Source organism: Cervus elaphus, chromosome 6 (assembly GCF_910594005.1).
Source record: "Cervus elaphus chromosome 6, mCerEla1.1, whole genome shotgun sequence".
Classification (NCBI taxonomy): Eukaryota; Metazoa; Chordata; class Mammalia; order Artiodactyla; family Cervidae; genus Cervus; species Cervus elaphus.
This window is the reverse complement of record NC_057820.1, coordinates 24,894,592-24,919,358: the sequence shown is the minus strand read 5'-3', so window position 1 is coordinate 24,919,358 and position 24,767 is coordinate 24,894,592. Positions and strand designations below refer to the sequence as shown.

At 40.7% G+C, this 24,767-nt stretch overlaps 1 protein-coding gene across 13 annotated transcripts in view; it reads right to left on the bottom strand.

The window, feature by feature from the left end:
- Positions 1–24,192, bottom strand: part of CCDC158 (coiled-coil domain containing 158) — a 78,985-nt gene extending 54,793 nt beyond the window's left edge. For 9 of the 13 annotated variants that reach the window (XM_043906421.1, XM_043906416.1, XM_043906429.1 and 6 more), the window contains exons 1-4: positions 23,659–23,855; positions 18,177–18,219; positions 8,609–8,752; positions 4,501–4,718 (exon numbers count right to left, since the gene is read on the bottom strand). In XM_043906421.1, coding sequence (XP_043762356.1) covers positions 4,501–4,718; positions 8,609–8,678 — 288 coding nt within the window. In that variant the 5' untranslated portion in view covers positions 8,679–8,752; positions 18,177–18,219; positions 23,659–23,855. Of the gene's footprint in view, positions 1–4,500; positions 4,719–8,608; positions 8,753–16,375; positions 16,417–18,176; positions 18,220–23,658; positions 23,856–24,120 lie in introns of those variants that run through there. The other 4 variants (XM_043906417.1, XM_043906419.1, XM_043906418.1 and 1 more) reach the window with 4 other exon arrangements.
- Between the last annotated feature and the right edge of the window lie 575 nt (positions 24,193–24,767).

The window sequence follows — 24,767 nt, the reverse complement described above, 5'->3', positions numbered from 1 at the left end:
CTAGTAATTTCCAAAAATCTATATACCAATCATTTACTTTTTTTAAAAACTGTGTGTCTTTTTAAAGAAATTACTAATATTTATTTGGCTGCATTGAGTCTTAGTTGTGGCACATGGGCTCTTCACGGTGGTAAGTGATTTTCTCTCCAGAGCAGAGGCCTCAGTAGTTGCAGCTTGCCAGCTTAGTTGCCCCAAAGCATGTGGGATCTTAGTTCTCTGACCAAGGATCAAACCCACGTGCCCTGCACCAAAAGGCGGATTCCTAGCCACTGGATCACCAGGAAGCCCCTCAATTGTTTGTTCTTATGTGTACTTCCTTCCCCCCTTCACAACTGTCTGGGGTCTAATTAATCATTTCTAACACAGATTTTTGGAATATCCCTGTCAATCCACTTACTTTATAACCAAAACATCATTTCTAGGACAAATCTGACTTATAGCTCAAGAAAGAGATAGGAATAAACTCTATTCCTGAGGATAGAAGTGGTTGAAATTGTGTATACAGAAAAGTCAACCCCCACCTCCAACTGACTTAAAAAACTTGGCAGCAGACAAGTACCCATTCAAAAATCAAGGTGTTCTACTACAGAGAAATTCACAAAGATCTCTAAAATCAGGCACTGAGAGGTCTCCCAGAGAAACAGTTGACACCCCACCTAATTATCCCAAAGTAAAGCCATCAAGTTCTGCCCATAGACAGATTGCCAGCAGTTTTTTTTTTTTCTCTACTGTTCATTCCTGAGTATGAACAAAAATCCAAAAACCACTGAACACTTGAAGGAAGATTACAAAATAAAAGAGAGAGTAAGATGAAACAAATGAGAAAATACCCATAAAAAAAGATCCAAAGAAACAAAAAGTGATAATGCAACAGTGGAAGGACATTTCCCAAAACTTGTATTAGAGAGAAATTTTAAAGACATTTTTGCTATAAAGTAAGAATAAGTGAAAGTGAAGTCACTCAGTCGTGTCTGACTCTTTGCGACCCCGTGGACTGTAGCCCACCAGGCTCCTCCATCCATGGAATTCTCCAGGCAAGAATACTGGCGTGGGTTGCCGTTTCCTTCTCCAGGGGATCTTCCTGACCCAGGGATCGAACCCAGGTCTCCTGCATTGCAGGCAGACGCTTTAATCTCTGAGCCACCAGGAAAGATAGGACTATGTCAAATAAGAGATCAGAGGAGAAGAAAGGGTTCCTGGAAATTAAAAATATGGCTGCAAACTAAAAAGTTGCAATAGAAATGTTGGAAGTCAAGAAATGCCCCTTTAAGTAGAAAAAGTAGATAAAATTTTTGAAAGAAAAAGAGATTTAGAGGTTCAACCCAGACAACAGGAGCTTCAGAGAGAGAGAACTGAGAACAGGGAGAAAGAAACTGTCAAAGGAAAAAACAAACTGAATTCCTCAAAGCCCGGAAATTAAAGACGCCTGATCCTCAGGAGAGAAGCCATGACCAACCCAGACAGCATACTAAAAAGCAGAGACACTACTTTGCCAACAAAGGTCCATCTAGTCAAGGCTATGGTTTTTCCAGTGGTTACGTATGGATGTGAGAGTTGGACTGTAAAGAAGGCTGAGTGCAGAAGAATTGATGCTTTTGAACTGTGGTGTTAGTGAAGACTCTTGAGAGTCCCTTGGACTGCAAGGAGATCCAGCCAGTCCATCCTAAAGGAAATCAGTCCTGGGTGTTCATTGGAAGGACTGATGCTGAAGCTGAAACTCCAATACTTTGGCCACCTCATGCGAAGAGTTGACTCATTGGAAAAGACCCTGATGCTGGGAGGGATTGGGGGCAGGAGGAGAAGGGGACGACAGAGGATGAGATGGCTGGATGGCATCACCAACTTGATGGACATGATTTTTGAGCAAGCTCCAGGAGTTGGTGATGGACAGGGAAGCCTGGTGTGCTGCAGTCCATGGGGTTGCAAACAGTTGGACATGACTGAGTGACTGAACTGAACTGAAAGGCACAAATCTACACACCAAAAGGGTCCACTGAGTCCCTTTTGGGACTAGCACAGTGAATGAAAAAAACAAAAATCCACACCTATTTACGTTATAGTGGAATTTCAGATATAAAGTTTCCAAAGTTTCCTAAAGTTTCCAAAGATGAACCTCAACTAAGTAAAAAAATATCATCTACAAATGAACAAGAATCAGATAGACATCTTCTCAGTCTCTGCAAGGGAAGACAATATTTTCAACGGATTGAAAGAAAATAACTTTCAATTATATCCAGCTTAAGTCATTTTCAGAATGAAGAAAATTCATACAATGTATGCCCCATAGACTTTTTCTTAAAGTTTCTAAAGATTTTGTGTTCTGACTAAAGGAAGAAATAAATCAAGAAAGAAGAAAAAAGAAAATAATAAATCCTGGAAATCATGGCTCCAACCAGGAAAACAGTGATAATAATCTCAAGAAAATATTTTTTTAACTTTTTTTATAGTTATACAACAGACCTAAGAAAAAATTCATCTAGACTAGACAAAAGAGCTAAAGAGTCCTGGGTTAAAGGAAGGTATGATAGAAAATTTAATAAGGATATGATAAAGGTAAATAGTATAAAGGAAAAAGAAAGGCAATTGGGAACCATAGGAAAAACAAAAACTACACAGCAAAGGAAATATAAAAGGTTAAGACCTGATTCTGCAGTTCACAATGTTTATATAGTCACTATAAGGTGGAACCCTCTATCTTTTTCTCTAACAGTCCAGGTGAATGGCTAGAGTAGTCTGAACTTTGGAATGTAACAGTGGAAATGAAAACATACTTGAGAAATATACATGAGGTGCACTGGGCAGACTTGGGAGTAAAGTGCATGTCAGGGAAAACGCAGAGCTACCAAGAATGAATCAGGCTTTTGCCCTCCGTGACTGTGTAAATGGAGCACCACCCACAGCTAGAAGAAGGGTTTGGGAGAAATCAGGGATGTCATTGGAGTGGTGAGTTTATGGAGCCTGAGAAACCTTTCAAATAGAAATGTCCAGGAGGAATACAGGGACACTAACTGGGTGTGGCAACCAGTTTAGAGGTCTGACCAGATGTGCAAACTGAACAGGCACTGACACATACAGGGCAACAGAAGCCATGGGAATCACTGTTACAATCTATGGAGGGTTTTGTTGGAATAAGAAGACTGAAAAAGAATGAGCTGGAGGGAAGTTAGCAGAGTGTGCTTCCAAGAGATCTAACAGAAAAGAGTGCTTCAAGGTGAAAAGAATTGTCATGTGCGTCAAATGTTGTGGAAGAGGCAAGTAAGATAAAGAACGTAAGGCACTGATTAGATTTAGCATCAGTGCTTACCCTACTGTGGCATATCTTGTTACTATCATTTTCTATTTTAAATACCTCAGCCATAAGACTGTAAACATGCACATAAAAAGGAGGACATCTTTTCCATCTCTATATATCCAGTACCTAGTATAATATCTGTTACATGGGAGGTTTGTGATAAATATTATGTCTCCAAATAACCCTGTTATTTACTTACTGATACAACTATTAATAATTTATTGGGAGCCAGTCAAGTGTCACACACTCTGCCAGAGGACAGATGTGGAAAATTAATTAAGGCATTATTTCTATTTCTCATTGGTATTTCTGTGCTTCACCCATCTATCTATCAATCATCAATCCATCTCTATTAGTGTACTTATCATAAAGTATTGTCATTGTTTGTTTATATGCCCCCTCCCTTCGAGACTATGAATTTATGAGTCCTATCTTATTCATCTTTGCATCCTCTGTACATAACACAGTGATACCTCTTTTTCAGCACTTAATAAACTTGCAGAATTCTTAAGTGTTTACACAGTCTGATGAGACAGAACAATGCACAGGTGAATGCAATAAAAAGCACTAACGGTACAACAGACGTGTGTACAAGGAGCAGTAACGGTACAGAGCGGGACACGCCTACTGTGTCTAGAGGACAGGTTTCAGAGAGAAATGCTTGAGCTGAGTCTTGACTGAGAGTAAGAACTGCCAGGTAGACAGGCAGAGGAGGGGGAATGATCTGGGCAAAAGCATGAGGGTCCAGAATTGTATAGTACATCTAGGGAAGAGCATGTAGCTTGATACTGCTAGAATGGAGGATATATGTAAAGAGCAGGTAGCAGAAGAGGCTAAAATGCACAGGGAAAAGTTGGATTACAAAGGCGTCTGTGCAAGTTTGACTCTAAGCTATAGACTGCTCAGATCCAACATGCAGTTGGAAAGCTGACTAAATCCAGCTTGATTCTACATAAGGTCCACTTGAAGTTTTTACGGATTAATTTCTAAACACTATTTAGCTATCACGTATACATGCACATTTAAAATCCAATCCCCTACTGCTGCTTTGAAAAGAAAAACCTGCTATCATGATAGCAGCCCAGCAGGCTTGAACCAATTATTAATTATAATTGCAGCTGAATGTCATTAAGCATAACACTTTGAGCTATTCAAGTTTCACTAAGATTACACCAAGAGCACAGCAAAAGAATCAATTTGCAACTCACTTCATTTAGTCTTCTCTGCAAATCTTTGACTTGATGTGAATATTCTTCCAAAACACGCTCAATGTGTTCCTTTCCAGGGTAAGGAATGACTCTTCTATGAGAGTCAAGTTCCACTTCATATTTAGGGAAAAGAGGAATTTGTGTTATAGTCCCAGTTGAAGACGTGTTTTCAATTATTGCTCCACGAATAGATGACATAAAAAATGGACTTGAAGAACCTAAATATTAAAGAATTAACCAACCAGTTAATTAACTGAATAATTAAATAATTTTGTGGTGAACAATTATCCCAGGTGATGTCCTTATTGAACCCTGAAGGAGCTCAAGGTCTCATGGGGAAAAGAGACAAGTGATAGTCGCTCTGAGAGAGAAGGGCGCAAGGTACAAAGAAGGAGCAGGATAGGAAGGAGGGGGCAGTTTTACTTGCTAGTGATCAAGTGATACTTGTGTTGAATGAGCCCTGAAAACAGCTATGACTATTTAGTAACTAGTCTGTATTGTAACTCAGTATGTATGAAGTAACTAGTATGTGTGGTAACTAGTCTGTAGAGTAACTCTTTGGTACTATATCTGAATTCGAGTTTTCAGTATGAACTTAAAAAAAAAAATCTAATTCCAAGTTTTAAGACACTGGACACTCCCGAACACAGTGTCACTTCAGTAGCAATAGGCACACGAGATCCTGGTGTGTGATTACTATTTCCTACTAAAAGGAACCAGGGCTCCTTAGCAAATGACTGATTCCAGGTCTGGTGCAACAGGAAAAGTACAGTGTGAGTCACAATTAAGAACCACTACCTTTATCAGGCAGAAAAAAAATAAGTATTGTAGGAATAAGAGAATGAGAGTGCTAGAAGATAGCAGGCTGGATTCCAGAATCCCAACTGTTCTTGGCAATAAGATCCAAGATAGGAAAGTGAGTAGCTGTTAGCAGTTCAGTCACTCAGTCATGACCAACTCTTTGAGACCACAAGAACTGAAGCACACCAGGCTTCCCTGTCCATCACCAACTCCCGGAATTTGCTCAAAATCATGTCCATCAAGTCGGTAACACCATCTAACCATCTCATCCTCTGTTGCCCCCTTCGCCTCCTGCCTTCAATCTTTCCCAGCATCAGGGTCTTTTCCAAGAAGTCAGTTCTTCCATTCAGGTGGCCAAAGTATTGGAGTTTCAGCTTCAGCATCACTCTTTCCAATGAATATTCAGGATTGATTTCCTTTAGGATGGACTGGGTGGATCTCCTTGCAGTCCAAGGGACTCTCAAGGGTCTTCTCCAACACCACAGTTCAAAAGCATCAGTTCTTTGGTGCTGAGTCTTATGGTCCAACTCTCACGTCCATACAGGACCACTGGAAAAACCACAGCCTTGACCAGATGGACCTTTGTTGGCAAAGTAATGTCTCTGCTTTGCAATATGCTGTCTAGGTTGGTCATAGCTTTTCTTCCAAGGAGCAAGTGTCTTTTAATTTTCATGGCTGCAGTCACCATCGGCAGTGATTTTGGAGCCCCCAAAAATAAAGTCTCTCACTGTTTCCATTGTTTCCCCATCTATTGGCCATGAAGTGATGGGACCAGATGCCATGATTTTAGTTTTCTGAATATTGAGTTTTAAGCCAGCCTTTTCACTCTCCTCTTTCACTTTCATCAAGAGGCTCTTTAGTTCCTCTTTGCTTTCTGCCATAAGGGTTGTGTCATCTGCATATCTGAGGTTATTGATACTTCTCCCGGCAATCTTGATTCCAGCGTGTGCTTCATCCAGGCTGGCATTTTGCATGATGTACTCTGCACAGAAGCTAAATAAGCAAGGTGACAATATACAGCCTTGACATAACTCCTTTCCCAATTTAGAACCAGTCCATTGTTCCATGTCTGGTTCTAACTGCTGCTTCTTGACCTGCATACAGATTTCTCAGGAGGCAGGTAAGGTGGTCTAGTATTCCCAACTCTTTAAGAACTTTCCACAGTTTGCTGTGATCCACACAGTCAATGGCTTTGGTATAGTTAATAAAGCAGAAATAGATGTTTTTCTGGAATTCTATTGCTTTTTCGATGATCCAGCAGAAGTTGGCAATTTGATCTCTGGTTCCTCTGCCTTTTCTAAATCCAGTTTGAACATCTGAAAGTTCTTGGTTCCTGTACTGTTGAAGCCTGGCTTGGAGAATTTTGAGCATTACTTTGCTACCATGTGAGATGAGTGCAATTGTGCGATAGTTTGAGCATTCTTTGGCTTTGCCTTTCTTTGGGATTTCAATGAAAACGGACCTTTTTCAGTCTGTGGCCACTGCTGAGTTTTCCAAATTTGCTGACATACTGAGCACAGCACTTTCACAGCATCATCTTTTAGGATCTGAAATAGCTCAACTGGAATTCCTTCACCTCCACTAGCTTTGTTCGTAGTGATGCCTCCTAAGGCCCACTTGACTTCTCATTCCAGGATGCCTGACTCTAGGTGAGTGATCACAGCATCGTGATTATCTGGGTCATTAAGATTTTCTTTTGTATAGTTCTTTTGTGTATTCTTGCCAACTCTACTTAATATCTTCTGCTTCTGTTAGCTCCACGTCACTTCTGTCCTTTATTGTGCCCATCTTTGCATGAAATGTTCCCTTGGTATCTCTAATTTCTTGAAGAGATCTCTAGTCTTTTCTATTCTATTGTTTTCCTGTATTTCTTTGCATTGATCACCGAGGAAGGCTTTCTTATCTCTCTCTGGATTTCTTTGGAACTCAGCATTCAAATGGGTATACCTTTCCTTTTCTCCTTTGCCTTCTGCTGTACAGATCAAAATGATTGAGTAACTAGAGTACAGAAGCCATGAGTCTGAGACCTTAGATGGATCATCCACGAGGACAATGACACTGCAGGATGATGGTGTGCCTGGGGCGGGATGACAGTCCATGAGCTAAGCACCCATGTCCCCATTGGCTGAGGGATATCAGGCAGGTGGGGAGGTGAGCAACGGGAATGAGCAGGGTGAATGGGTCTAGTACAATGGAGGTGCCAACAGCATGAGCATCCTAAGGAGCAGAATTTTTATGGAATCAGCGTGTGAAGACAAAAGTCTGTAAGCAGACCAGTGGAACAACAGACTTGTAATTCAGAATAAGCTCTGGCTGCATTCTTTCAGACGAGAGAGACAAGAAGGGAAAGCAGGCAGGGTTGAGCAGTCACCCGCCTGACCGCCACAGAGCCCCTTCCCTGCCATGTGCTGTGGAGACCATCCTTCCAATGCCCCATTCCCAGCACGTTTCCTGGTAGGTTCACGATGGAAGGTGCTGGCAAAAGACCAGAAGGCCGTAGTCGGGGAGAAACTGAGGGACTCTCCTCTCTGCTGCCTCAGACGGGCTTCTGGCAGTGAGTGGTGGGTCCGTCTCCAGCAGGCAGCCCTGACCGTGGTTCCACCTCCTGCTTCTACCCACGCCTTCTAACAGCTCCTACTCTCAGGGTCCTTTTGGCTCAGAGGCTGGGAGCAGCTTCCTGCTGTGGTTGAGCTCTGTGTTCTTCCATTTCCCGAGAACCTTCTTGGCTCTTCCAACACCTGTCTTATAAATTCCCTGTCTTAAGTGCCGCCTATTTATTCCACCAGTTTCTATCTTCCTGTCTGCTATCTGCTGACTGACATAATTTTCATCAGAGTCGATGGGAGGCCTGAACTAGAACAGTCGCCGTGGGAATGGGGAGGTAAAATGCATTCAAGAGACATGTCTGAGACTACAGAAAGCAGGACGTCGTACTTGATTGGATGTGGTGGGGAGAGATGTAAGGGAAAAGCAGTCAAAATGATGCAGAATTGGGGGCTGGGACAGACCAAGGAAGAGAAGGCATTTAGAGAAACGGCATGTGCGGAAGTGCCTCAACATGGAAACAGTCTTCAAACCAGAAAATAATGTAAACACATGCTAAAATATAGACACGCTATTTTTAAAAGATTAAACAACTTCTTCCTTATAAAGCAGAATTATAAATAATCTGGTAAACATTCATGAACAAGGTCTGTGACCTGCACAGTTAAACTAAAACATACTAAAAAACAGTGGCTTGAATGAATATTATGAAGGCTGCTTAGTTCTAAGTTTCTCCCATTTTTGTTTCATAAAAAACACATACCTGCATTGGATGGGATGCCATTGCTTGACAAAAGATGTTCATTTTTGGGTTCACAAGGTTTTTGTTCCATATTAAATATTTGCTACCTCTTCTTAGAGATCTTGAAATATGAATGCTTCCCTATTTAGTTCTTTTAGTTCTTATCTATAAAAGACAGGGATTTAGTCTTTATTAATATGGTACTATGTGAAAAAAGTTCACAGAGGAGGAAATGACTATATTCACATTTGAAATTTAATAACAGGTTTTCACCAGGAAAATATTTACACAGAAATATTTTATTATTACATAAAATTAATAAGTGAATAGAATCTATTGCAAAACTTGTTGATTTTAATGGCCAAGTGGTTTATTAAAGATAACCCAAAAATAAGAAACACTTTTAATTACTACATTATTAGCACTCTAATCTGGGGCAGACTTTTTTCTCTTCTTACGTCTCTCTCATAAGTTACATTGTCAAATAATGAAAGAAGGCACTTCCTCAGTAAGAAGTCACAAATTATGAAGAAAATTCAAATTAGAAATCATTAATAAAAGGTAATGGAGGAGGGCATGGCAACCCATTCCAATATTCTTTCCTGGAAAACCCCATGGACAGAGGAGCCTGGTGGGCTACAGTCCCAAAGACCCCAGGGGGGGTCACAAACAGCTGGACAAAACTGAGTGACTGAGCACAATAAATGGTAAAAACTTCCTGGATATCAGACAGTGCTCATAATTTTAGATTAGGCCAAGAGGGGACTTTGGGGTTTGAAGAACACTGGTAGAGGCCTGATTCCAAATCTTCTCCTTATCCTCTGAATATCCATAAAATCAACAACAGAAAAAACCCAAATAGAAGCACATGGGCTCCAAGCCCTCAGCATTCCCAGAAGACAGAGAATGTCACAGCCTTCAAATTATCTGTTAGCAGAGGGAAATTTTTTTCCAAAAGTGCTCCCACACTCTACGGACCAGCACTACAGGCCTGTGGGTGTGGACAGCGGGAGAGGAGAGGCTGAAAAGGAGCAGAGGGCCCAGAGGAAGCACGGGGCGCCCCCAGAAAGTGAGCAGAAGAGCCAGGTCACTGAGCACAGGCTGGAACACGACAGTCTCCAGCTGCGCAGTTAGGGCTTGAAGGTGGGTGGACACCAGGAGCATCTGCCTCAGAGAAGAGTGTTTCTGAGGGAGACTCAGGGTATTTCCAGGGGAGAGCTGGTCTCCCCTGGAGACATCGCAGGAAAGGGAAGATGGAAATGAGGCAGGAAATTTTAGGAACCAGCAAAAGCAAAAAGAAGCAAGATATGCCAGTGCTCCTTCTACCCTTCCCACCTAATATTCCCCCACCATCCATACAAGAGAATGCCCGGAAGACAGCTCTCTCAGACCAACAGTCCTGTCCACTAAATAAACAGAAATAGTTAAAAATAGATCACATGCATAATCCATACAAAACTTCCACAAAATATCAGAAAATGTGGATAAAATCTTTTCTGCTCATAAAAAGTCCCCCGAACCCTCCCCAACAACAAACATGAACTCAATGAAAGCTGTAACACAACACTCCAAGCTGAACTAAATATTCTCAAACAAGCATTTGGGAATAACGAAAAGTCACCCTTGAGTAAGAATCGTAAAATGTAAGAACATAAGTGGACAAGAAACAAAGAAAACAAGCAAGTCATCAGGGAGAAATGAAATGAGAGTTGCCTGAGGTAAGGAAAGAGAAGAAAAACACAGACTTATATCAGAAGTGAAGACCAAATTCAAAGACCAGAGAATAAACTGCAATGTAAACTTAATAAAGGCACTGAAGGAAATCAGGAAAACAGCCAAGAGGATGAAAACGGAGATAAAGAAGAAAAGGGGGTTGGAGAAGAAGTGAAAGAAATGGAAGACAGGCAAAGGAGGTTGAATATAATTGGTGTCCCTGAAGAAGAAGTGTCCAAAAAATGAAATAGAACTGTTATTTAAAACTATAATCCAAGGAAGCTTCCTAGATATAAATGAAGATCCAAATCTATACATTTTTCATACTAAGGAAAATCAGCCAAGAATGATTAACTTTGAAATACATCCTACAGAAACAACATTAAGATGTTAAAGATTATGAAAAAAATCCTTAGGGCCTGCAGGCAAAAAAGATGAAGTAATTTATAAAGGCAGAAAGATTAGAATGGCATCAGATTATTCAAAAACAACATACAGAGCAAGGCAACAGAAGAGCAGCATTTTCAAGGAATATAAGGAAAAAGAAAGTACAAACCAAGCCTATTATATCCAGCCAAGATCAAAAGACACAAAAGCATGGAAAAGCAGTTTTGAATGTGCCAGAACATTGTACGTAAGTGCCCCTTCTGAGGAATCTACCAGAGGGAGTGAAGCTTCATCCAACCAATAATGACCAGCAAACGTGGCAACATGCTAACAGCTGGTGTAAATCTTTGGTTTTTCCAGAGGTTTTAAATTTTTCAAAATAAAATTTGGGAAAAGGGAGGCCTATGTTTTAAAAAAAGATGACTGGGAACACTTTATGTGAACATTTTAAATATTCAATTGTAGAGTTGAGACTAAAACATGAGAAGGTTAATGGCACTGAAAAATAATATATAAATATTATATGTGTGACAATAGAGAACAGATACAACTAAAGATGGGAAGAGAGAGTAAAAGGGAAATAGAGGGCCACTGGCTGTAAAAAATACCATTTAAAATTGACAAAAAGCAAAAGGTTAAATAAGAAAAAAAGTTGGAGGGGTTATGGGTGTAGTATAGAAAGCATTAAGGCAAAGGTAACAACTAGAATAAAAATAAAAATCTTAAATGCCAAAAGAATTTTTTAAAAAAAGAAAACTAAACACATTACTATAATACACACAGTAATTACACCACAAGATAATAATGTAATATAACAATGAGACAGAATTTAGACCAACACAACAGTCATGTCAGTAAATCTGAAAGGACTTGACTATTCAAAGAAATTTCAAATTAGCTCTTAAAAAAATTCAACTCTGTGCTATACATAAGAGGACAGTAAAAGGCACTGATTTAAAAAAAAAAAAAACCAAACTTCAAATAAAGTGACACCATGATCTGCTAGGCAAATGAATGCAATAATAAAGCATGGGGTGGCCATACTATCCAAAGCAATCTGCAGACTTAATGTGATCCCTATTAAAATTACCTGTGGCATTTTTCACAGAACTAGGACAAATAATTTCAAATGTATATAGAACCATAAAAGACCCAGAATTTCCAAAGCAATTCTGAGGAAAATAAAACAAAGTAGGAGGCATACCCCTCCCAGACTCCAGACAATATCACAAAGCTACAGTAGTCAAAACAGCATGGTATTGGCTGCCCACCTCCCACCCCACCCCCGCCACAGACATATGGATCAATGGGGCAGAATAGAGAGCCCAGAAATAAGCCCACTCACCTATGGTCAATTAATCTTTGACAAAGAAGACAAGAATATAAAATTGGAAAAAGTCTCTTCAGCAAGTGGTGCTGAAAATGTTGGGACAACTGCATGTAAATCAATGAAGTTAGAACACATCCTCATACTATACACAAAAGTAAGCTCAAAATGACTTAAAGACTTAAATACAAGACATGACACCATAAAACTCCTAGAAGAGAAGATATACAAAATGTTTTCTAATAAAAGTCATACCAATGTTTTCTTAGGTTAATCTCCCAAAGCAACAGAAATAAAAGCAAAAATAAACAAATGGGCCCTAATCAAACTTATAAGCTTTTGCACAGCAAATGAAACTATAAACAGAATGAAAAGACAACCTACAGACTGGGAGAAAATATTTGAAAATGATGTGGCTGATAAAGGATTAATTTTCAAAATATACAAAGAGCTCATACAACTCAATAACAAAAAAGCAAACAACCCAATCAAAAAATGGGCAGAAGACCTAAATAGACATTTCTCCAAAGACATACAGATGGCCAACAGGCAAATGAAAAGATGTTCATCACTAATTATTAGAGATTTACAAATAGAAACTACAATGAGGTACCACCACACACCAATCAGAATAGCCATCAATAAAAAGTCTACAAATAATAAATGCTGGAGAGGATGCAAAGAAAAGGGAACCCTTTTACACTGTTGGTGGGAATGTATATTGGTACAGCCATTATAAAAAGCAGTATGAAGGCTCCTCAAAAAATTAGAGTAGCCATATGATCCAGCAATCCCATTCCTGGGCATATACCCAGACAAAGCTAATTCAGAAAGATATGTGCACCCCTGTGTTCGTAGCAACACCATTTACAATAGCCAAGACATGGAAATGTAAATGTCCACTGAAGATGAATGGATAAAGAATGTGTGTGTGTGTGTGTGTATACTCTGTGTATACACACACACACAATTTAATACCATTTGCAGCAACATGAATGGACCTAGAGATTATCACAGTAAGCAAAGTCAGTCAGAAAGAAAAATACAAATACCATATGATATCACTTATATGTGGAATCTAAAATATGACACAAATGAGTCTGTATCAATGAAACAGAAGCAGACTCACAGAAATAGAGAACAGACTCACGGTGGCCGGGGGAAGAGCACTGGGAGGGAAGGATTGGGAGTTTGGGGTTAGCAGATGCACACTATTACATATTCAATGGATAAACAACAAGGTCCTATTGTATAGCACAAGGAACTATACTCAATATCCTATAAAAAGCTATAATAGAAAGAATATGAATATATAGATGTATGATTTTGCTGCACAGCAGAAATTAACACAACACTGTAAATCAAACATACATCAATAAATTTTTTTTTAAAAAAGCATGGGTTAAAATCCTGATAACCAGACCAGTCTTCAAGCCAAAGGGTATTAAATAAGACAAAGGGCACTTAAGCTAAAAGCTTCATTCCACAATAAAAATATAATACCTCTGACTCTGCTGCTGCTGCTAAGTCACTTCAGTCGTGCCCAACTCTGTGTGACCCCATAGACGGTAGCCCACCAGGCTCCCCCGTCCCTGGGATTCTCCAGGCAAGAACACTGGAGTGGGTTGCCATTTCCTTCTCCAATGCACGAAAGTGAAAAGTGAAAGTGAAGGCGCTCAGTTGTGTCCAACTCTTAGCGACCCCATGGACTGCAGCCCACCAGGCTCCTCGGTCCATGGGATTCTCCAGGCAAGAGTACTGGAGCGGGGTGCTGTTGCCTTCTCCGCCTCTGACTCTATATACCATTTAACACAGCAATCATTTAGATAAAACATAAATTACAGGAAATGCAATAAGAACTAGAAACAGTAATAATGAGAGGCTTTAACATGTCACTCAGCATGAGAGAGATCAAGCAGCCAAAAATAAGTAAGGATATAAAAGAGTTAGAAATAATCACTAAGGTAGACTTTGTGGATATACATTGAACACTATGTTTTAAGAACAGAGAATACACATTCCTCTCAAGTACACATAGAACATTCACAAAACTCAATCATACTCTAGGACACAAATAACAGATTAGCAGCTTCCATAAACAGAAATGACAAACATCCCCCTCTGGTCACAATGTAATATGAGAAAATAAAAGTAAAACCCCAAAAGCAAAAAAGCCTTTCCACTTAAAAATTAAAAGGCTTTGTATTAATAACTTTTGTGTGATAAGAGAAATACAAACAGAAATTTTAAAATTTCTAAAACAATGACAATGAAAGCACTACATATCAGAATCTGAGATACATTAAAGCAATGCAAAAAGGAAAATTCCCAGCCTTAAACACCTATTTTAATTTTTTAAAAAAGCATGAAAATAAGTGAATTAGATTTGTAACACAAAAAGATTTCTAATACAAAAAGGGAGGGGGGAATATAACAAAAGCACATGGTAGGACATAATAAAGACAAAAGCTGCTGCTGCTGCTAAGTCGCTTAAGTCGTGTCCGACTCTGTGCGACCCCACAGACGACAGCCCACCAGGCTCCCCCGTCCCTGGGATTCTCCAGGCAAGAACACTGGAGTGGGTTGCCATTTCCTTCTCCAATGCATGAAAGTGAAAAGTGAAAGTGAAGTCGTTCAGTCGTGTCTGACTCTTCGCGACCCCATGGACTGCAGCCTACCAGGCTCCTCCGTCCATGGGATTTTCCAGGCAAGATTACTGGAGTGGGTGCCACTGCCTTCTCCGAAAGACAAAAGCAGAAATTAACAAAACAGAAAAACAATTAAAAAAAAGAAAACAAAAAACAACAACAACAAAAAAAAGAAAACAGAAAAACAATAGATCACATTAATGAATCAGAATGCTAATTCTTTAAAAAATAGATGTAGGTAAGAACTATCAAAATGATGGAAAGAGGAATATTACACAGAACATACTGCTCATCATTTTTACAATGCAAGCACTGTATTAAAAGTAAGTTTTAAAAGCTTCTGAGCTAAAAAGAATTTTTGCTGTTGAACAGAATTCGTTTTTATTACACTCACAGTTTTGCCTTTTAGATTACTGAGGTGCCATCTGTCAAAACAATGATTAAATTCTACCTTAATATGTTTGTACTATCATTTTCAGGAAATAAGTGGCAGGTAGGGAAACATTCCATAAAGAATTATAACAAATGGAACGTTAGTCAAGATTGCTAGGCAATTTAAATGTTCTAAATAGAAGAAATTGCTATTTGCGGGGTGGGGGGAACCCCTCTCATTTAAACAAGTTTTATCATGAATGTTTGCTGTTTAACTTAGCTTACACACTAAAATGATATATTTGGTGATTCTTCAGGATGGTAAAAGTAAGAAAATGTAAATTATTGAGTAATGTTATTATCATAAATTAGAGATAGATCCAAAGCATGAAGGAATGAGTAGGGCAGGCGGAATCAAAGCCCAGCATTAGGAGAACATACACTAATCCACTCTGCTTGAAAGCAGACTTTGGGCTATCAAGAAAGAAACAGAACCTACAAGAAAGATAAGCAGAACAGGTACATCTATTTGCCAGTGCTGCTAGTTATTTAATGTATATACCTGAGAGTAATGAAATGTCTTTTAAAAGTTATTTGTAATCTAGATTTTCACTGTTTTAGATGGACCAAATTATTAAACTGGTCAAATCATTCAGTATTTATTTTCATTGCATTGTAAGAATTGTAACCTTATTCCTATTTTCAGGTATAAAACTTCTTAAATTACTAAGGATTTCTGGAAAAAGAAAAAGATTTTTTTTTGTCTCAGTAAGTCATGAAACTGTGAAAATGCTGTACTTTGTTGATTTGCGGATCAAAACATGAACTTACACGTGCTTGATTTAAACCTCTGAGAAAAGCACACAGATGAGATCTTGGCCTCTTCTAGTATGCCCAAGATTTATTAAGAACAATTCTGCCTGGTTTAAAATTATGAACAGGTTCACACTGAAAGATGACTAAATTTCTGACAAGTAATAGCTAGGTAAGGATTCTACTCTTGTTATTTAATTGGAATGTTGCAGAAAAGGCCTTAGAAACTACAGACCACAAAAAGTGGACTTTTGGAGGAAAATAAGGTTATAGCCTTTAGTTTTTGTTACACAGTTGAGCCAAGGGACTTAAAACTATTTCCTGGGTTTTCACCTCTTCTCCTTGGCTCCCAAAAGCTGTGGTGACTGTACACCTATACCTTCCCTAATGGGACCAGTCCTCACCTTGATTTCTTTCTGTATGGCTATGCTGGGTAGACCTCTCCTGTGACTATGATAGAATGTGACTGTCTCCATAGTAAGCTGATTCAGAATCCATGATCTATTTTGATTTGGAAAGATTACTTACAATGTGGGCTTCCCCGATGGCTCAGTTGGTAAAGAATCCACCTGCAATGCAGGAGACCCCGGTGTGATTCCTGGGTCGGGAAGATCCTCTGGAGAAGGGAAAGGCTACTCACTCCAGTATTCTGGCCTGGAGAATTCCATGGACTGTATAGTCCATGGGGTCTCAAAGAGTCGGACAAGACTGAGCAACTTTCAGTTTCACCTACAATGTGCGTTACATTTACATTACTGGATTCATAAATTAATGACTCAAGCCTTTAGGGTGCTATCTTTCACGGAAGCCTGAGATTGGTGATTTTATAAAGCCAGTTCATACCCTTGTAGAACCAGTCTGCAGGTATGTTTTCCCCAGGAAATCCTAGGGTACTCTAGTGTGTTAGTCAGTCAGTCATGTCCGACTCTTTGAAATCCCATGGACTACAGCCTGCCAGGCTCCTCTGTCCATGGGATTCTCCAGGCAAGAATACTGGAGCGGGTTGCCATTTCCTTCTCCAGGAAATCTTCCCAACCCAGGGATGGAACCCAGGTCTCCTGTATTGCAGGAAAACTCTTTACCATCTGAGCCACCAGGGAAAGTGAAAGTGAAACAAAGTGAAGCCGCTCAGTCGTGTCCGACTCTTTGCGCCCCCATGGACTGCAGTCTACCAGGCTTCTTCATCCCTGGGATTTTCCAGGCAAGGGTACTGGAGTGGGGTGCCATTGCCTTCTCCAGGGGATCTTCCTGCCCCAGGGACCGAACCCAGGTCTCCCTACTAAGACTAATCCAAATATCACATGCCTGGGCCAGTACAGTCTGAGAAACACAATGAAGAGAGCAGTTACTGCTGAATAAACCTTTATTGCCTGAGTTATTGTTCTTACTACTAACTTCACATCACTCACGGGTTCAAATTCCAGCTCTGTGATCTACCACCTATGTAACCTTCAAAAACAATATTTAACCTCTGTAAGACTATAAGATGGATACGGAGTATACACCTCAAAAGAATAAGAATTACCTGAGGAAACTCATCAGACTTACTACCCTGTTGCCTCAATCTATAGGAAACTAGCATGGTGGGCTGCCGTCTATGGGGTCGCACAGAGTCAGACACGACTGATGCGACTTAGCAGCAGCGCTACATAATGGAATAATAAACCAAGAGTAACAATACTGTTTTTGAAATTTAGGCAGTATATACGAGCTCACTTTCCCATAATAAACGGCTATATCTTTCTGTTTATCTAAAAAGAAGGTATGTTTCATACATGTCCTCTAACAGAAAAGAAAGTGGGTTCAGAATACACTGAATAAACTCAGGGAACATTATAATGTAATACAGAATTAAGCTACGTAAGATTCTACATCACCAGTACATGAGACCATTTTGGAAGGAGGCAGCCCAGAAGAAAAACAGAACTTAGAATTGTAATTCTGCCCTTGGTCACCTTGAAAGCATAAGCAAATCTATTCACATCTCTGAGCCTCAATTCCCACCATTACTAAATGAGGTTACAGGTGTGTCTTCTAAATTTTTTTAAGGAGTGGAAGCCTTTCATTGAATCTTCAGACACCTGACTACACACACCCTCCTCTCTGCCCTCCAAATACCTTTATGGAATACAGAAGGCTCTACTGATCAAAGTTTGAAAACCACAGAGATAAACCCATTATAACTTTATTAACTTAGATATTCTAGCCTAGGCATTGATCAAGTTTAAGACCTCAGGGTCTAAAATTAGTTGCAGATATAATAAATTAGTGTTATCAGTTATATTTAGTCACAATTCTTACGTATAACCCATAGTAAAACAAGAAATACCTTAAAATCTGGATATTCTTATTTTCACTTATCCTATCAACACCTGAAAAACAGAAAATATTTTAAAATCTGCTTATTAATATATACAGTACTTCATTATCTAAAATTTATTATTTTCAAAAAGTTCAACTTGCAAGTTCGTTTTCATCACTTAAGATCTTGACAACACCTAAAACATGTACATACAATAGCTACAACAAAAGTTCGAATTCTTCTTCCTTTGGGTTTATCTTGTACATGAAAATATTGACATTTTAAATTTACAGCATTTAAAATGGCACCTGCGGCACTTATCTACACTAAGTTTACACAACAGAACTTGGTCAACTATACACTCCCTATTTTGCTGTACTTAGTCGCTCAGTCGTGTCCGACTCTTTCATCCCAGGGACTGTAGCCCGCCGGGCTCTGTCCATGGGATTCTCCGGGCAAGAATACTGGAGTGGGTTGCCATGTCCTCCTCCAGGGGATCTTCCCACCCCAGGGATGGAACCTAGGTCTCCAGCATTGCAGGTGGATTCTTTACCATCTGAGCCATCAGGGAAGCCCATGCTTCCATTAGGTCCAACGCTAATCTTGTTGTATATATCAACATTCCAGACCCAACCCTTCTCCAGGTACTTCCAAACTAGCTTAAATAGATCCCCTGAATGTCTTCTGACCATGTAAGCTGCTTTTCACTGCTTGGAGATGCTTTGACCAGGTAACAGCTCTTGTGCTTGGTTAGAAAAGTTACTGAGTAGAGGAAATTCTATCTATAAACCAGCAATAGGTCTATAAATCTTAAGCAATGGAGCTGAGAAAAACAACTAGGAATTCTGGAATATCTCAGTGGCATCTAAGTGAGCAGCTGCCTTTCTGGAAAAATGAATGACAACACAAATATTAAATCATAATGTAATAACCAGTGTTATATATCATTTAACCTCAATTGAAAAAAAGAATGATGGTGTTCTATGTGCAGAATGAGGACTAATGGACAGAACTAAAGGGAGACAGGTTCTAGCTCAGAGTGGAGAGGGACATTCTAAAAACTGAAGCACCTTCAATATATACACAGTGGACCTCCTTGTGAGGTGTTCAAGCTGAAAGTGGGTGAGCATTTGTTGGGATGACAACTGCCACTGGCCTTCCTCTCTTGGCAGAGTGTTAAACTAGAAGAATTGTAAAATCTTCTCCAATCTGGACATTCTATGATTTCGTATGGAGAAACTTCAGCAAAAAGATGACCCCAAATACAATGACTTCTCACAGGCAATTCCAGTCAGCAAAGCCAGACAGGGATAATTCCACTGCTTCCAGAAAATTTCATGCTTTGTTGTTAAAAAAAATTGAGGGGCTCTAGATTCATCTTTATCCCAAACCTGGTCTCTCTGCATTCCTACCTAACCTATTTCCTAGGATTTTCTCAGATAGTGATACCATAAAGCCAGCTTTCCAAGGCAGACATTTCAGTGTCTTCATCTGTTATTCATTTACTCAAACTCTACCTTCTGTTGAGTAATACCTTTTAACTCAGTGAAGGAGACTTAAATGTGGTCATAAGTTATAAGGAAGGAATCCTGGCTTTGCAGCTTAGTTATTTTTAGTCATACTGTATTCTTTCATGCTTTAACGAACTCTTACTAGACCTGCTACAAAATCCCTCACAATGATCCTTCTAAGTTTCAGTTTCTTACAATCTTCCTTTAACATCAGAGCTATTCTGCCACAACCTGCTCAAAAACAATAGCTTAAACTAAGACTAGCCCGCAAAGCCCTTTACGATCTGGCCTAACCAACCTCTCAGCCTCATTGCCTTCATCTTCACTCCCCTGACACACACACTGTGTCCATTCAAAGCTGTGTCCTGAGCATGTCCTGCTCTTTCAGGACCCTCGTTTATTTACACTCTTTTTCTTCCTCCTTTCTTCCCTAAAAACCCGTCTCCAGTTTAGTTTTCAGGGAAGTAGAGAAAGGTTCAAAACCATGTAGCTGGTAGCAATGTACACTGATCCAGCCTTAAAATCAACGTTCTAATAATAAGGGAAAGAACAGTACCCAATGCCTCTGAAAGATATAATTTAATGTGGGGAACTGTATTTGGAGGACATGCTTTCCTCACTCTTCCCACATCAATAGTAGTAAAATTTAATTAAATCATCCATGCATATAAAACACTGAGCACAGGGCATGGTACACAGTAAGCCTCTGGTAATTATTAATTGCTGTTAGTAGCATTTTGATGGTTTACAGTGTATTGCCACTGTGAATAGTGCCTCTGTAAACACTAGAGAGAGAGCTTTTGTAAGATCATGACCAATCAAGTTTCTGCCCTTGTGGATCTTATATTCTAACAGAGAAAGACATTAACAAAATAAATCAAAAATATAGTTTTGGAGAGTGGTCAAGTACAATGATGAAAGTAACATAGAGTAGTAACACAGAGTTGAGGAGTTGAGGCTACTTAGGAGGTCAGGGAAGGACTTCCTGAAGTGACATGTGAGCTGAATGACAAAGTCAGCTCTGCAGAGGACTGGGGAAGATCCTAAGAGGAAGTACCACACGAAAAGGTCTGGAGATAAGAAAGACTACGTGTTCACTGCCTGCCAGGGAGGAGGCTAGTGGAGCCTGCACATAGCCCGGGGAGAATGGAAGGTCTGCTTACAGACAGCCGGCTGTGTACTGTGTCCAAAGAAACACTGTGCTTTTTAGGAGTTCCTTTCCTAAACTATCTTGAGAAGTTGCTGGTGAGGCTGGTTGGTTGTAGAGTTCACCGGACCTTGAAAAAGCTACACTAAGGACTTGGAGGTTTATTCTAATTGCAAGGGAAGCCATGGAGCATTTTAACCAGAGGCAGATAATCTTTCAGCGGCTGGGTGGGAAATAGGCTGAGTAGAAACAGCGGTCAGTTTTGAAGCCACTGGAGTAGTCCCTGCAGAGGAATTAAAACCTTAACTCTAAAGTAGGCCAGTGATCAAAAGCAGATTGGTGCTGGGGTTGGGAATGGAGACTGACTACAAATGGGTACCAGCGATCTTTTTTGGGTGATGGAAATGTTCTAAAACTGAATCATGGTGACTTAATAAAAATCATTGGATTTTATACTTAACATTGATGAATTTTATGGTAAGCAAATTAAACCTCAAAAAAGCAGTTCAAAAACAAAGCAGACTGGCTACTCTTTGTACATTTCTGTAATGCTTTGTGGAGTAAGAATAGGGATGCAAATTAGCTGCTTGGGACCCAGAAGTCAATCAATTAAATCTGAACACTTTTTTTTTTTCCTGCATCCTAATCCTAAATATTGCTAAGTGTCTTAATTTCAAGATAACTAGAGATTGCTTTTAACTTCCTTATGGAAGCACTTTAGCATTGCCTCTTTTCTCCTGGATTGAACCCAGAACTCAATTTCCAGGTGTCTGCAACTCTCATTTGATATACACCTGATAGATATCCAACATCATCTTAACTAAGGACCAAACCTAAGTCAAATTGTACCTATATTCTCTTAACCAGAGCAAATGCAGTGATATATTAAAAGAAACACAAAGAAAGTTCAAAGAAAATTGCTTTAGTGCTAGACCATCTCTTTCTAATGCAACTTATTTTCCCTTCTCACCAAATTCTCTGTTTAAATCTTTTCCTTAGGATGTACAGGGTTCAGGAAATACTCAATGGTCTCCACTACAACACCTGCCACTGCCCCAGCTGGAAAGCTTTAAAACATTCATCAATACAGGCCTGATTCTATGTGACTTATAAGCATAATTGTATGTATTAGTTTCATATAATCACCATAACAAGTTACCAAAAGCTTGGTGGTTTAAAACCATAGCCATTTATTCTTTCACAGATCTGGTGCCAGAAGTTCAAAATCAGTCTCACAGGGCTGAAATCCCAGTATTGGCAGGGCTGTGCTCCCTTCAAAGGCTCAAAGAAAGAATCCATTTCTTGCCTCCACCAGCCTCTGGTAGTTGCTGGCATTCCCTGGCTTGTGGCCACATCACTCTAATCTGTGTCCACAATGCAGTCTCCTCTTCCCTGTCTAATCTCCTCTGCCTCCCTCAAGGATTCTATTGTTTGCATTTAGGATCCACTCAGATAACCTTTCTAGTTCAAGATCCTTGACTTAATCATATATGCAAAGACCTTCTTGGCTTATCACATTTATGGTTCCAGGGATTGGGACCTGATATTTTTGGGTGGCCCTTATTTAGCCTACTATACCAAATCATCTGAGGGCTTCTAGTGTGGGAACAGGTGGTTTGCAGAGGCCCTGTGGATGTGAATGGCCCTAATATACTAAATAGACAACACTGAGTCCTCCTGTAAACCACAATGGTAAGGAGTCTGCATATACAAAATAAATTGTCAATGTCTGCCCTCAATTCAGGAGTATAAAAATGTCTCCAGGGCATAAACACCATTTTACCCACAAGACAAATAAAGATAACTGTATAAATCTAAAAACAATAGAGGTGGGAGGACCAGGCATCTCCCTCACTCCCCCACCTCCACCCCATGACTTTACACAGAGAAACAGTCCTGCCCCGCTGCGTTCCAGGACAGCGAAGGTGCTGAGCCTTCCTTTCCTGAATGGGCAGCTGCGGAGGAAGCAAGAAGTGGATGCCAGTCAAAACACCCTGAGAAATAGCCAACTTCACTTTTCTTCTACTTTCCCTTGCTCTTAAAGTACACCAAGATGCATGAACACCACAGGGCTCTTCAGGTCTATTATTATAGCCTTCTACTTTTCTGGCTATTCTATCTATTCATTCTATTAATTTTTGAGAGCTTGATGCTGAAACTCCGACCAAAAATCGTAATTTATCCACTTAAAAATAATTATAATATACAGTGGAACTACATATTAATTTTGTTCTGTATTGTCCACGTCTCCTGTAAATATGTGATCATACTTTCACAATTTAAAAAAGAAAAAAAGATGCATGAACTCAACCTGGAACAAGAGCCTCAGTGGTGACTGGGAGCAGAGTTTTGTGGGAGAGGGTGGACTCATCTGAGAACCCACTGTTTCTGATAGATACTGATAATGATACAGAACCAGACTCCCACTTAACAGACAGAGTTCCAGCTGAGAGGGCCCTTGAACAGCATTTAATACAATCTCATTTGGATTAGACTGTCCAAGGTTACACATTACTCATTATGTCTCTGTCTTCCCTATTCCTCCCCCTGTCTGCGAGAGAAGCTGGGTAGGAACAGGAGTTAGCAGTAATGTTGGAACAACAGGATCCTATAGTTTCTACCGAAAGGAGTACTATAGTTCTACAGTTCAGCCACCGTCCCCGGAAGTCTTGTGATTCCTGAAAACAACGGCAGTCCCTCCTGGTAAAGAGACAATTTATTGGGCATCCATCATGTGCAAAACAAACGCAAAGATCTGGAAGGTTCCAGAAAGGAAGACGCGCAGCCTCGGGTCCTGTGGCGAACGACCCACCTCCTCACCCGGTCCCCCCGGTCGCGCCCGCCCCTGTACCTGCTACCAACGCCTCATCCTAAGAGACCGGCCCCATCCCCGCGGGGGCGCCGGCGGGCGCGGCGGCCGCACCTGCGTCGACTGGGCGGCGGCGGCGGCGCGGGACCGAGCCCCGCCCACCCGTGCGCCAGCTCCCCGTGCGCTCGGGCTCGCGCCCTGCCTGCTCCAAGCCAGCCTCGGGGGCAACCGTTGGCCACCTTGCCGGAGAGTCGGGAGGGGGCGGGGGGATGCTGAACTAACCATGTGGGGACCACCTCCGGCCCCAGACTCCGCCCCTAGACGCCGTCGCCCGGGCAACCGAGCGCCATTTCCGCCCCCCCCCCCCCGCCCTCCCGCCTCGCCCGCCCAGCGTCTCCATCCTAGGAGCCCTGACCGAGGGGGCTGCTTGGCATCAAATCCTGCCAGCCCTACTCCACAAGCGACCCCGATTCGGGCTTCCAATTTATACTCTCTGCCACTCACGGCCATTCTCTTTATCTGCGGCCTCCTAGCCGGTACCCACGTCCTGCTCTTGCCCTCCATCACCCGAACGCCCGGGCTATTCTCCAAGTTGCTCCGCAGAGGATCTTCCCCAATTCTTTACCGACCCGCATAAATCCTGTCTGTATTCACAATCTAAGAATCAGGCCAATATTGGCGTTGCTAGTCAGGCCTCCCGGCCCGCCTTCTAACAGTGGCCCCTCCCACCCCAACCTACCTCTCAATTCCCCTCTGTCTATCTGCCTTTGCTTATCCTGATCCTCTGTCCGGAATGTTTTGCAAGGTTCAGAAGTGTCCTCGGAATAGCTGACCCTCTCGCCTCCGGAGAGTTTTCTTTCGCTGTGATTCAATTGCTGTCTGTCGTCATCTCTGCAATATAGAACTTATCATGTACTGTGATTACACACTTAGACCTCTCCGGACTGCCTAAATTAGTGCTCGGATGGAAGAAATCCAGAAAGGGCCTGAGTGTGATGGATGCCACCTGTCAGCGTTAATGCCATTAGCAGTGGCACTATAAGGACACCTCCAGCGAATAACTTTTTATGTGTGAGTTGATTGGAAATATTAATAAATCCTACATTGCATAATGTAGTTTTAAATTTTCATAAAATTAGTATTAAATACCA